At 44.7% G+C, this 13,939-nt stretch overlaps 1 protein-coding gene across 1 annotated transcript in view; it reads right to left on the bottom strand.

Annotated features, from left to right (window-relative positions):
• The window catches only part of LOC101169488 (short transient receptor potential channel 5), a 275,758-nt gene that overhangs the window by 206,512 nt on the left and 55,307 nt on the right, over positions 1 to 13,939 (bottom strand). The window contains exons 5-8 of the mRNA XM_023948991.1: positions 10,466 to 10,582; positions 10,320 to 10,382; positions 7,989 to 8,126; positions 5,748 to 5,954 (exon numbers count right to left, since the gene is read on the bottom strand). Of these exons, the coding sequence (XP_023804759.1) occupies positions 5,748 to 5,954; positions 7,989 to 8,126; positions 10,320 to 10,382; positions 10,466 to 10,582 (525 nt within the window). The remainder of the gene's footprint in view (positions 1 to 5,747; positions 5,955 to 7,988; positions 8,127 to 10,319; positions 10,383 to 10,465; positions 10,583 to 13,939) is intronic.

Genomic DNA, 13,939 nt, shown 5'->3' with positions numbered 1-13,939 from the left:
TGCCCGACCAAAACCACTCCACAGAACGGAGCAAACCTCATTCTGATTTTCATGGGGTCTGTTTCTTCAAAGAAACAGAAATATCCTCTTCAAAGACGCCAAACGATGTTCATAGACAGTTAAACACCCACACAAACTAAAGGCAGCTTCGCATTTCCCTCTTTAACTGCACAGATCTAATCATGAGCTGGGATTTAATTAGGGTTTGACTCCCAGGAACATTTAACGGAGGACGTCCAGAACGACCAGAGGACAGTGGAGCGTTACGCAGAACCAACAGATTTATTTAGGGAAATGTTAGATTCATTTAAAGTACGCACATTTGCAATAAAGAGTATTTGGTCGTAGTTCCTTTGCATGAATTGCTGCAGGTCAGTGTGCAGCTCTGGAGGCGGTCTTCATTTATTCCTTGTTAGTCTGTCTCACCCTCTTCTTCTTCAAGATTCCTAGCTTCAGGTAGCTTTGCTGGACGATCGGTTGCAGGAGCATCATGGTGTCCAAACCAGGAGTTGATACTTTTAGCAGCCAAGTCCTGCTAAATCGGCAGTTCCTGAAGCTGATCGGCTGTAATCAAACCTCCAGATAGATGAATATCATGATCTGTGGTAAAAACTACGTGGATTATTACGCACATAGCACATTATACTACTGTTGACAGGTCTCCACATTCCATCATTTGTTCACTCTTTTTATCATGGTTTGTGTATGTGTTTGTGTGTGTGTGAGTGTGTGTGTGTGTGTGGTGGTGGTGGGGGGTTATCGGCATTGTGCGTCGTGTCATTTTGTTTTTAAATTTGACTGTATTTTATGCAACGCACTTAGAGTGACATGTGTTGTAAAAGTGCTATATAAATAAAGGTCGATTTGATTTGACAGACCAGAGTTTACAGTTGACTTCCAGTAACCAAAATCCCCGTTTCCACTGACCGGTCCGGTCCAATGCAGAACGATCCAGGCTAAACCGGCCCGTTGTGATGCATGCGGGGTGAAGCTAACAACAACAAAGAGGTCCTCCAGCACATCAGAGTATTTACTGTTGTCTGAACGAAGACTGCGGACAGCGAAGAGGATCACAGCTAGCTTTGGCTGTTGTTTGCTGCTGTGTTCTCCTACATTAAAACAGAATAAAAACGCTTTGACTCCAAGCTCCTGGAGACACAATTCTGTCTTTATATACAGTTTATCTCAAAAAATAAATAAATCAAAGCATTTTTTTGACAATAAAAAAACAAATTTAGACCTCCTACTTGGTAGATTTATCAAAGAATGTACAGTGCAGTGGCTCTTTTACCTGCAAGGTTTCTTATCTGCTTGTTTATTGCACTAGTTTACCCTTCTTAGCACTTGGGGCAAATGTCGGGGCAGGAAAACACCCAGATGAATCCTTGTACTGATTTATACAACAACAGGTTTACGGTTGAGGGGCCACAAAGTTGAAAATATGAGTTGTGACTTTGTTTTCTAAGGTTTTATGGAGAATGTTAAAAGCTGGTGTCATAGGAAGGTTGCAGCCCTCCCTCCTTCTCTTCTTTTCATTTCTTTTCTCCCTCCCTCTGTTGCGCTTTTCTCCTCCACTCAGCTTTCCCATTCATCAGCAGCTACCCAGAAGGCTCTGCAGGGGGGCTGTGAAGGGTAGCAGCCTCCTTCCTCCAGCTCTCTGCCAGTCAGCTGGACATACTTCATTACTTCCTGTGGGCTCAACAACAGCCAATCGCAGCATTTATTTGGCGTTTATAGGGCCTTTGGCTCGGCTGTGTGCGAGGCGAAAACACCCATTAAGGTGGAACCACCGAGTCCAAACCCCAAAGTTCCTCCCACACTTTCACGCTCCTTCTTTTCTTCGTCCCTGTTGATTTAATCAGAGGTCGAAAGCCGGATCGATAACAAGAACGCCTCTGCTGGGAGAGGGCGAGGAAGCAGAGGTGACGGGATGAGAGGCCAGCGAAGGAAACAAGAGAAGGAGGGTCGACTAAATGAGTCGTGGAGGTATGGGAAGATGGAGAGAAGAAAAAACCAGGGGGGAAAGATGCACGATGAAGTAGTGAAGGAGGAAAAGGAGGAGTGTGGAGAGCATTGATTGAAGAAAGACGATATATTTGAGATGCAATTGTCATCGATCGGCCAGGAGAACGCTGACAACACGCTCACACACAGTGCTGCACAAACACAGCAGTGTGTAGACGTTCACACTCTCTGCCGTAACCCTAGAAACCCTTTTGTAATCAAAAAGTAGGAAACCGGGCAACCATTAAGGGTATACCCCTCCTTTACCCAACAGTGGCTGGGATAGGCTCCAGCAACCCTGTGACCCCGAAAGAAATGAGTTCAGATGATTGAAATGTTTTTCAAAATCCTAAAATTGTTGCTCTTCCAAAGACAGAAAACTAGTCGTTCATCCAGTAAAATTGCACTCGACACTCTGTCGAAAACCGCCCCATTGCATGCTGGGGGTCCCAGCTTGATGAAGCCAACAGAACAACATCATCTGCAAAGAGCAGAGAGGGAGTCCTGTGGTGCTCAAACCAGATCCCCTCCGGTCCCTGGCAGCGCCTAGAAAGTCTGACTATAGAGACTAAGACCAGAACCAGTGTTGAAGGGCAGCTCTGCCACCAGAAACGGGTCCGATTCACTAGAACCCAGCTCCTGCTCCGGTCTTACAGTCAGTAAGGAACCCCAGACCCCAGAGCGCCCTCCTCAGGAAACCACAGGGGGCGCGGTCGAACGCCTTGTCCAAAGGCGATTGAAACTGGTATTATAATTATAATTCTTTAATACAACAATAAACATGAATCTAATGTTTCAACAACTTTATTAGCAGCATCCTCATAACATTACACAACTGGTTCATAAATATTCTGAATTATTATTATGGTCTGTGGGAACAACACTATATTTGGATTAAACACTCCTGTTTTTGTTTGTTAAATGCGGCTGTCTTATTTTGAAGTCGAAGGCTGAGAGGTTTCCTCACAGATTCTTTTCGACAAAAATACATTTAAAAAATTTTTTTTTTTGTTAACTTTGCTAGCTTGGGCGTTTTCATTTATTTAAATTTAATGTTGTATTTTCGTGACGTGACCAAGCGACTTGACATGCCTCAGGAATGAGTCAGATGTGTAGATTTTCAAAATAAAACTTCCTTAGGAATCAGAATAAAGAAGACAACCCCCCCAAAAAGTATATTTTTTTACCTCTACGCCTGATACCAACTGTTCCACGAACTGTTTCTTATTTTTAACACAATGTAAAACACAAAATAAATCACATTTTAAATTCTGAAAAGGTGATCGGAGACCATGAGTGCACAAAAACGAGTCAAACAAATTATGTAACCTCAGAGAACTGCAATTTTATGAATTTATAATTGATTTAATAAAAAAGGCAACATTCCTGACCCTAATTAATTCTGCAAAACAAATATCTTCTGATTCTCTTCATTGCTCTTCACTTTTTCAATAATGAGCTGAAAGTCCATTTGGAGGACGTATGTTTTTCTAAACCCAGATTCAGTTCGTGTGCAGAAACGGCACAAACGGAGACGATATAAGCTGTTTTGGTTTAATGAAACATAAACACCATGAGTCAGAGCGCCGCACAATCCCCTCTAAAAGCCCGCTGTCAGCGCTATGACGCCGGTGCGGCGTTTACTATGTGACACTTTGACCTCCACGGCACGGAAAGTACAGCCTTCCACACATTCATTAAAACAACAGACACTGAAGGCAAACATGCAGATGGGGAGGAGGGGAGGTCAGGAGGGGGGGGGGGGGGGTGAAGGTGAGGAGTAGATGCGACAGCGAAGGTGACGAGTAACAGGAGGAGTGAGAAAAAAAAGAGAAGCAGGAGGCGAACGGTTATGTAAGCCGCTGATGACACAAGCGGCTGCGTGATGTCACACCCCAGAGGTGCAGTTCATGCGGCGTCCAAGCAAATTTGAGGAAAAAGCTACCAGGTTTACGGCTAAAAGCTCCAAAAGATCTAAGCGGCTTGTTTCAACTGTCTTTGAATCTTGTTTCAATCATAAAAGTGAGAATAAAAACAGAAAAAAATGAAGCATAGACTTCATTTTTACCATAGATTCCTGCTCACGATCGTAAGAAAACCTGCATTTTAAAAAGAGTTTTTCTAACAGAATGTGACAGCGTCCACCTCTCACACACGGGAACCTTTTTCCTTCTCGTAATTTAAGGTTCCCTCCTCTTTCCCGCTCCTCCTCTGCTCCGGAACGCCCGGATGTTTTGGAAAATAGGACTTTCCACGGCTGGAGGTTTGCTCAAAGAGCTTCTCCGCCAGAGCTGCAGACGATTCTACAGACCAGCAGGGAGGGGCGGGCGGATGGCCGGAAAGCAGACCGCCACCTGGGCTCCTTTTATTTTAACCGTACGGCGTGGAAAAGCAAAAGATTTCACAGGACATCAACAGGAACGTTGATCAACGGGCTTTTTAAACACACACCCCACAGAAAAAGGTGTTTTTAACATGTTCAGGAAATTTATCAAGCTTAAAATTAAATTTCTGAGTATTTTTCTGTTCAAATTGTTGTGAATAAATCGTATGTTTGATACAGAAAACACGCTTGGCGGGCCACAAGCTCCCTGCTCCGCCTAGATCCATGTATGCCGTAGATCCTCATCCGAGCTTGTACCTGGTTCAGAACTGGATGGCAGAATGTTGTCAGGGGCTGTAAGCTAGCATGTCAACGGAGAGTTATCGGCAACTGTGCCGGGAAGGGGGGCGGGATTGCTCCACGCCAATAGTTCACCCTACAAATTTCCAATGAAAGGTTGAAAAATGTTTTTCAACCTTTCATTGGAAATTCTTCTGAGGCCAAGGTTCCCAAAATGACGTACATGATTAAACCTCCAAGAATGATTGCTGAAGACAGTTGAAGGGTGGAACTTTAACCAAAATGAGAGGAATTGACTAAAGGGATGAAAAACTGCAGTGCAGTCGTTCTTATCAAAGTGTTTTGAATAGAAATGAAATAAACACAACTATTCCTAACTATTCAGTGTGAAACCTGAACACGGAGCGGATCCTGACACAGGGGTAAAAGGTTTTTTGTGTAGACCTGTAGGGTCTAAAAAGATAAAAATGGTGAAAAAATAAAAAGCAAAGTTTTATGGAGACAAGCTTGGCGACCTGTTATTCAGAGACCTGAGGCTTTTCTCTACCTGTGTCATCAGCTGCACTCAGGACAGAAAGCACTTCACTTCCTGCTCTTCTGACTCCGTGGCTCATTTAAGCGTGGCTCCTGTCATCTCTTATCTCCTCCCTTTGCTCTGTCCTTTCGCCTCTGCTTTCAGCTGTCTGGCAGCATCCCTCTGGAAACGCCGCGGAACAGACAGGCGGAGGGAAACGGCGAAGGAACAGACAGGCGGAGGGAAACGGCGAAGACGGAGATCGCCGTGGGGGTTTTCTCCGCCAAATCTCCCCCTCCTTTGCTCTCGGCCGCTGGCTTGATCCACCTAGCTCTCAGTTTTCCTCTTTTTCTGTCCCACTAAATCTGTCCTCCATGTTTGCTGGCTTTGTATCCCCTCATTTTTGCTAAGAAGCAATCGTTCCACCCCTCCTCCTTTCCTCTTTCTGCTTCCACTGACTTCCTTTGCGCCGTGCACTTCCTCACATTTGTGGACTCGGTTCTCATTAGAGGGGAAGAAGCCTCCTTCCCTTCGTTTCTGTCAGGCAGAAGGGTGTCCATATGTCCCCCCCCTCTCAACGCCCCCCCGGTTCAGGACGGGTCCTACCTCTTTTTGGTGATACTTGATGGCCAGCTTGAGCTTGGCCAGGTCGTGGCACTGCCGGGGGTCCAGCTCCTCGCTCTGGTCACTGTCCCTGTGGTTCAGGATGGTCTCCAGCTCTCTTGAACTTCTGGCCTGATCCAGAAGGTCCTTGGCGAAACGTTTGCACTGCTGAGAAAGCTCCTCGTACTCCTGACGAAACTCGTTTTCCACCTGAAATCCGGCGGAGATCAACACTTTCTTAGGAGCTATAAGCAAGGAAACACACAAACTTTGATTCTGACAGAGTTAAACTCCATTGCTTCACCTTTGAAACAGCAAAATCATTTGCATCCTTACAAAAGGTGATATGGGGAGAGGGGCCTGGCTGCAAGAATTAGTGATTTAAAGTCATATAAAGAGTTTAATTGACTCATTAACATGTTCTTTATGCTACAGTTAGCATAATACTTGTTCATATGCTGCGCTATTATTGCTACAGGGCTGTCAACTGTCCTGATTGGCCGTGAGACTCACGCATTTGATGGATTTCTCACGCCAAAGTACACCTAAAGTTACTCTTTCCAGTTTACTTTTTTTATGAATCTGTTGAGGTTGAAGACACTTAAGTCCTAACATCCATAGTTTCTACCTGCAGAGACTCTGGTAATGGATCAATCAATTGCATTAAGTGTGATTCTTCATTAACATGGATGTTGGTTTCTGTGCGCGTGATCCACTAATGTGTGGCATCATTCCCAAGGTAAACATCAAAAAGACTCTACTTTGATTTCACATTTTCCAGGTGTGGTTTTGAGTATGAGTGGTAATAAGCTCTACATGTTATGTACTCATTCATTCATTCATTCATTCATTCATCTTCTAATCCGTTTGTCCCTTTCGGGGTCATATGGCTGCTGGAGCCTATCCCGGCCACTTGTGGGCGAAGGCAGGGGACATCCTGGACAGGTCACCAGTCTGTCGCAGAGTAGAGTGTCGGCAATCACACATCCATTCACTCTCACACTCACACCTAGGGACAATTTAGGTTGACCAATTAACGTATGAAGCATGTTTTTGGACGGAGGGAGGAAGCCGGAGACCCTGGAGAAAACCCACGCATGCACGGGGAGAACATGCTAACTCCACACAGAAAGGTCCTCTATTGGTGTTCTGGTCCAAGTCACCCAGCCAGGACTTGAACCTTGAACCTGGAGCCTTTTTGCTGTGAGGCAGGAGAGCTAACCACTGCTCCACCGTGCAGCATATTATGTTCTCACTTTAATAATCCCTGTCAGAAATGTTTATTTCACCTTGAGAGTCCTGTTAGCATAATGTAGAGACGCAGATCCTGTTTGTTATTGTCGTAACTGCTCTGACTGCTGGAGCGAGCGGCGTGCGAAACACCGGCCATTAAAGCCTTAGACATGCACCCGCCGGGGGTTGAACGAGTGCTGCGCCCGAATGCCTCACGCATGGGACGTGCACGTGGTACGTGAGTGCACGCTCACGCACACTACCCTCTGACTGTCTAATGCTCTCATTTCAACCAGGGAGGCTTCGCACAAAGACCACGCACCTTTACTGTCTTGTCTTTCTGAAAGGAAGGAAAAACAATTCTTCCTTTCTGTTTGCCTTTTCCTCTTTTTACAGCCACTCAGATACGCTTTATTTTTCTTCATTTAATCCTCATTTCATCTCTGCCAGTGTTGCAAGATAAGAGTTTTGGTTTTCCAGCCCAAAGGTCATCTAAAGACCACCAACCGCCAAAAATAAACCCTACAAATATGAATCAGTAATTCATTTGCCGATAATCCATTGTTTATTCCTTTTTGATTCGATTGAAAGTCAAACTTTGACACATTCTTCTTAAAAGTATTACATCTATCCATCATTTTGGCTCTCAGAGCAAAACATGAACTAATGGACTGCTGCTAAAGCTTATCAGTAACCATCTTTTTCTCAAAAATTAAGAACAATTAGAACTTTTTTTTTTAAATCAAACACTCTGTCTTTTCAGCACAGCTTCGTGTCATTACCTTAACACTAAATAAACAACAGACAAACACAAAATAAATGGCAAATACTTAACGCTTTATTACCTTCTTAGAAGGCTCAAAGCGTTTTTTCAGTCCTATTCACCCATGTACACACACACACGTACGCCCGCACGCACGCACAAACTGCCAATCAAACGCTTCGAAACCTTCCACGGATTTGGAAGTCGAGTGAACCAGAAGCTGCCTCTAAATGGACTCCCCCACCTACCTTGCTGAGCTCTTTGAGCTCCCACCCCAGTCTGAAGGCGGTGAGGATGGGGTCTTCACTGGACAGCGCGATGAGGGACGGCGAGGCCAGAGCCTTGTAGATGTTGAGTCGGGAGCGGGAATGACGCAGGCTGTCGACCTGAAGGAGTGCAGAGGAATCAATGATTACGGTCTTGGCTGACCCTGTCCCTCTGTCCCTCCTTTGGTCATTGGCCTATTTCTGCTCTCCGTCTGCTGCTTTCTGTGTTCATTTATGTACCGTATTTTCACGACCTTAAGGCGCACTTGAAAGTCTAAAATGTTCTCCAAACTGTAGGGGGGCGCCCCATGAGGTGGTGCGTCTATGGCGGCATGAGAAATGGGCGAGAAGTATGATTGAGTCTTTCATAGCACAGTGGTGAGAGTGAAGCTGCCATTTAACTGACTGTAATAGAAAGTCTGTGTTCCGCATACATCTCTACCCCTAAAAGGTTCAATGAGGGGGGGTGAGTAGGAGAGTCCTTTGGTCACACTTGTTCAAATCAGTACAACTCATGTCTACTTAACACACACACAAAACCGTAACAACGTGAATTTCACTTCTCTTCACAGCTCCCTAACTCATGGTGTGGGAATCAACACTTCCCATGAGTCTTAGTGGCCATGGGTGGGGCTAAGTCCCGGTGTTTACAAAAATGGCTGAAGCCCTGTTTAAACTACAGCTATCAGCTACGTGGATTGGTGGATGTTTATATGCTGTTTTATGACTGAAAAAATCAAAATAAATCAAAACTAACACAGATTTGCTCCTGCTGCACACACTGAGTTTTTGTGTGTGTGCTCAAGCCGTCTCATCGCTAGCGCGTGTGTAGGAAGCAAGAAAACAGAAGCACCCGCATGAGGAACAAGGAGGGGGGGGGCAGGCGCTGAGCGCAAGTGAGTCTGTGGTCATGCATTCAGTTTGTGTTATTCAGTTAGGGAGAACAGAAAAAAAGGTTTCCTCTAAAAGAACAGAGACTGGTTCTTTTCTTAACCCACTCTGGAGGCTCTAAACGGGGCGTTAACGTGCCCGCGCCTCAACACCCGGTGTACCTTTTGTATGTGTCAAAGATTGAAAAATACCCCGTAACTGAGACCACGCCCCATAACCCGGTGCGCCCTATGGTCGTGAAAATACGGTATTTATTAATTGGTAACTTGTCCCGTCCGGCAGCTGAGCAAACAGATAAGAGCTGTTAGAGCTGAAGGCCCCTTCCGGACTATAGATCCATGAACGTCTTTGTTTTCCTTGTTTTAGCAGGAATCTGGACCAGAACTGGACGGCTGGATGGCTCTGATATCACTCGCCATTTTGGCTGTGCTGGTAATGCTAAACCTGACAAAACCAGTACAACAACAATGGTGAGCGTGAGGGGCTGTAAGCTAGCAGGAGAGCATGTACAGAGATGGGTGACGTGAAATGAGGGCGGGGCTGCTCCACAGCCCAGAGGTGAGTTTCTGATGAACTCCTGCCGCTCTGCAGAAACTATGTCCTAGAAAACGGCACAGGTTTTTGGGGGATTTTGGCTAAAAACTGCATAATCAGAAAAGAGCCCCACAGCGGTCCTTCTGTATAGATGAAAAAATGAGGAATTTGTTGAGTGGCTGCCTTTCTGATCAGGGAGTTCTCACACCAAACAGGCCGGTTTGCAGAATCCGCTGAGAGGGAGCTGGGCATGTGACGAGCATTCAAGGACGCACCCAAACACCATTAGTCCACAATGGACAAGCAGGGAGGGGCTTCTTCTGCTTCTTTTCCTATTTCTAATGTTTACTAGCGCATGTCTGCCACCTACAGCTAGAAGAGTCTTGGTGTAAAATGTCGAAGCGTTGTACATTTTGTGAGTCTTGCTCCAGGCTTTTTCTTTCACAGCTTTATTCTGATATACGAAAGGACTTGGTGTCGTAGATTTCCATCTGGGCACAAACTCCAATCAATGATTTCTCCTCCATCATCAATTCTCAAAAGGTCGGTTATTCCACAAATAAAAAGGGACGCCATCCATGCATCACTACCAAATTGGAGTCCCTGATTGGTCAAAGTTTGACTTGGTTTAATTTGCAATGTGCTTTCAAGGGCCTGGCATTCGGTACGTAGAGCCCAGAAACGGTCATGGAAACAAATTTTGCCTTAGGTGGTGTGAACTTAGCTTTATATCATCAGATGGACGTGGAACTCAAGGCTACGGGTTTAAAAAACAAGGTGACACAGGTGAACCCGGCTGTGTGGAAGCTAAACGAGTCGTAGACGTGGTCTTCTGAATTTGTTTGTTTTTTTAAATGCAGAAAAAAATCATCTTCCATGTGAACTCACCTCTGAACTGGACACACACTCGACACAGTCGCATCGTATTTGGTGAGGCCTCGGGATGGTGACCTAAACGGATAAACAGAAAAACCACGTTTGTGATCAAGACGTCGTTTTAGCAATCAAATTCTGCGACGCAGCATTGATGTCACCTTTCTCTGGACCAGCAGCTTGATGATCTCGTAATTGTTGGTGTGAGCAGCAAGCATGATGGGAGTGATGTCCGGCGTGAACTCTGAAAACTGACTGTCCATCATCAGGGAGGGGACCTGAAGAAAAACCAAATGCAAAACCCCATTGAATGGATGTATTCAGTGATGCTTCATGGGGGTAAGTCTTAGTGGCCCTCCAACTGACGGACAGGAAACCAAAAAAAAGTCACAGCTTAAGCATCCAAACCAAAATCATGACTCTAATTACAGTCACTAACTGGTTAAATTAATGCAATGGATCAACAAAAGACTTATCTTGGTCCCAGAAAGAAGACTTATTCAGAACCCCACCCCCCTTAAAAGGTCCCCATTGATGCACACCATCAAACCTGCAGCAGCTTCAGAGAATGTGAGAGGAATCAATGGCAACCAAAGAGTCCCAGTCAGAGAAAAGCTTTCCTCCACTCCGACTGTGGACTCTCAGGAAAGTCTCTGACACTTTTAATGGGCTTTGCCACCAAAGCAGTACAAAGTCAGGCCAGTCAAAGGGATTTTTGTAGAGTAAGACTCACAAAGTGTTCAAAACAAACCCCCCAGAAAAACAAGAACAAACTGCGAGTAGAGGAGTTGGTGGGATCAGTCAGCATTGATAGAAGCGCTCTAAGGGGGACTTGACCCTTTTTGTTGTTTATAAACTGTCTGGGGATGCACGGTGGCGTAGCACCTTTGCTTTATAGCGGGAAGGCCCTGGTTCTAATGTCGGTTGGGTTCTTTGTGTGTGTTCTTTTTTCTCTGGGTGGTCTGGTGACTATCAGGGACGGGCATATCCAGGCCTTGAGGACCGGTGTGTTTCCACGATTATCCAAGCCCCGCTCAGTCATGACTGATTACCTGATTCAGGTCTGTCCAGCCATTCAGATCATGCCAGAGCAGGGAACGTTGGAAAACAAGCCGGAATGTTGCCCAACCCTGCTATAGTCTGCTCACTTTAAGTAGACATTTTCATACACATCTCTGAACCTCACTTTATACTCTGTTTTTTTATTGTTTCTACTTGATTTGTGTTTTATTATTGTCTTTTCTTCAAATTTGCAAGTTAAAATGAATAAAGTAGACATACACTGTCTTTCTGTCTATCTCTATGTTTTCTACTCATGAAATAAATCTTAAGACCATTTTCATGGGTACTCTAGGTCTAGGAAATAGCAATCTCATCTGGCAAGAATGGAACAAAGATTCATGGATCCGACCTTTTAAGGCCAAGTTTCTCCATAAATGTACAATTTTTTTGAAACAGTCCTAATGTTTAAGCCTTTTTTCCAGCCTAAAACTTGTACTCATCCTCAAATAAGCATTGAAAGCTTTGTTGTCTGCAAACCCAGCAGTAAATCACAGATCAAAGCAGGCGGATCAACACAATGCACATTTCTAGGATCTTTCAGCAGCCATCCAACTCAAAAACTGAAGCACGTCATGAAGAATGGAACATCTTGTTCTCTGCAAGGTCTTTGTAAACACAGACCACCTTCTTTTGCTGGAGAAGTGTCTCCAAATTATTGACAAAAAATGTTCAGGATTCTAGGGTAGTTCTATGCTTCGAGCAACATAAACAGTCCTATTTCAGACAGATTAAAAAACAGGAAAGTATTTTAATCCATGAACACTTCAAGCAGCCTTTAGATTTTTCTGACAACTACAGGAAGATGCTGAACTTCTCCTGGAAACGTTGATGTCCTAGCTTTCAAATGAATGCTCTGCTTCAGGTCGACAAGTAAAGACCCCAGACGAGTTTGTGCCTTTGTCCAGATGAACTAATTCCACCCACGGCCTCGGCTCCTCCACAGCTCACTGACACGTTACATATTTAATCCTTTCAAAATTTAAAAGACAGTCTGGAGTTATTTTTGGCTGCCTGGCAACGTCGAAGCGACAAAAGCAGCAGAACTGAAAGCCCGATGAGATGGATCCTGGAGGAATGTCAGATTCCACAGATTCCCGTTCAAATAGAGAGGCACGGTCCAAACTCCATGAAAAGATGACTGTCTCAGAACATGCAGGTTCTAAGTTATGCTGGAGTGAAGCAGAAACTTTATTTTACATGAAGAATTTCTCAGAACCTGGAGTACCGTTTCTGTAAACCTAACCTAAGGAGCACAACTGTGGCACCATTCCTGCTCTGTTCTTTGTACCTTTAGGGTATTTTGTTAACAAGTAGAAATTATATATATTTATACCATGGTCCGGGTGAATACTCGATTCTGATTGGCTGCTGGGTGTGCATTAAAAAGTGATAACCGCACGCCCCAAAAAGAAGTTCCAGTCACATATCTTAAATCTTCTGTATCACTGCGCCAGCTTCTTTAAAACAACCTTTAGCTTCATTATCTGGACAAAAACAACCGGTAAGAGGTGAACTTTCTCTCTGAACTGATGCTTTATTAACCCATCGGAAAGACCAGCGTATAGATATTGCTTTGACGGCAGCGGTGTCATGGCAACGGTGTCATGGTAATGTGACAAGGCGCCGCACCACGTAACAAATAGTCCGCTTTTTGTGGAAAAAAGCGATCCAAATCGGAAAAAAACAAGAATTAAGGACTAAAAACTGGTTACAATTTATTTTTTTGTAAGTGACCATGGTAAAAGCGGGTTATTGGCCTTGGAAGTGTGCATTATCACTTTTTAACGCACTTCGCGGAAGCCATCTATGCATCCATCCATCTATAAATGCATCCATACTTTCATGCGTTTATCTTTTTATCAATTCATTCATCCAACCATTTATCTGACATGTGAGGTATTTATTTATCTATCCATACATCCATCCATTCTCCATCCATCAAGTTTTTAGCTCTCTAGTTTGAGACCCATCTCTTAGAGACTCACCCTCTGCTTATGAAGGAATGGACCTGGATGCACTCTACAGGTAAAGTCAGTTCTTGTTCACCCTTAATACAAGTCTCAACACTGAATACTTTAAATCCAACAGTTGCAAACAGACATTCCCATTTTAAAGGTATTGAAATGTGCTAAATTAAAAACTGTGGACAAGTTCATTGTTTATTAAAGGTCCTGTCAAATCTAAAAAGACGTGAAAGCAGCAGAAACTGTGGATGAGCATGGCGGTAACACCAGGACGGGAGGAGAGAGGAGCACATGTGAGAACGTGGAAGAGGGTTTCTGTCTTCCCTCTCACTCTCCCCCCGTCTCTCCCAGCGCCTCACCTCCTCTTCTCTTCACCTCTCTCCATCCTCTGATCTGTTTTCTTCTCCCATCTGCTCCTCATACCTGTGCACCCCCCCCCTCCCCCCCCGCTGACTGTCCTGATCTGTCCGTCTTTTTTGGCCGGCACCTCCTGTCTCCTGCTGTGGTGGAGAGGCCTGCTAGGCTGGCTTTCACACTGTCAGGTACTTGATGTTGGCTGCGATTGATTAATTCGTGACTACTGTAACTGCAGCTTTACTCCAGGCAGCA

This window comes from Oryzias latipes, chromosome 18 (assembly GCF_002234675.1).
Source record: "Oryzias latipes chromosome 18, ASM223467v1".
NCBI classification, from domain to species: Eukaryota; Metazoa; Chordata; class Actinopteri; order Beloniformes; family Adrianichthyidae; genus Oryzias; species Oryzias latipes.
Note: the sequence above shows the minus strand (reverse complement) of the source record. Positions and strands in the feature narration are given on the sequence as shown.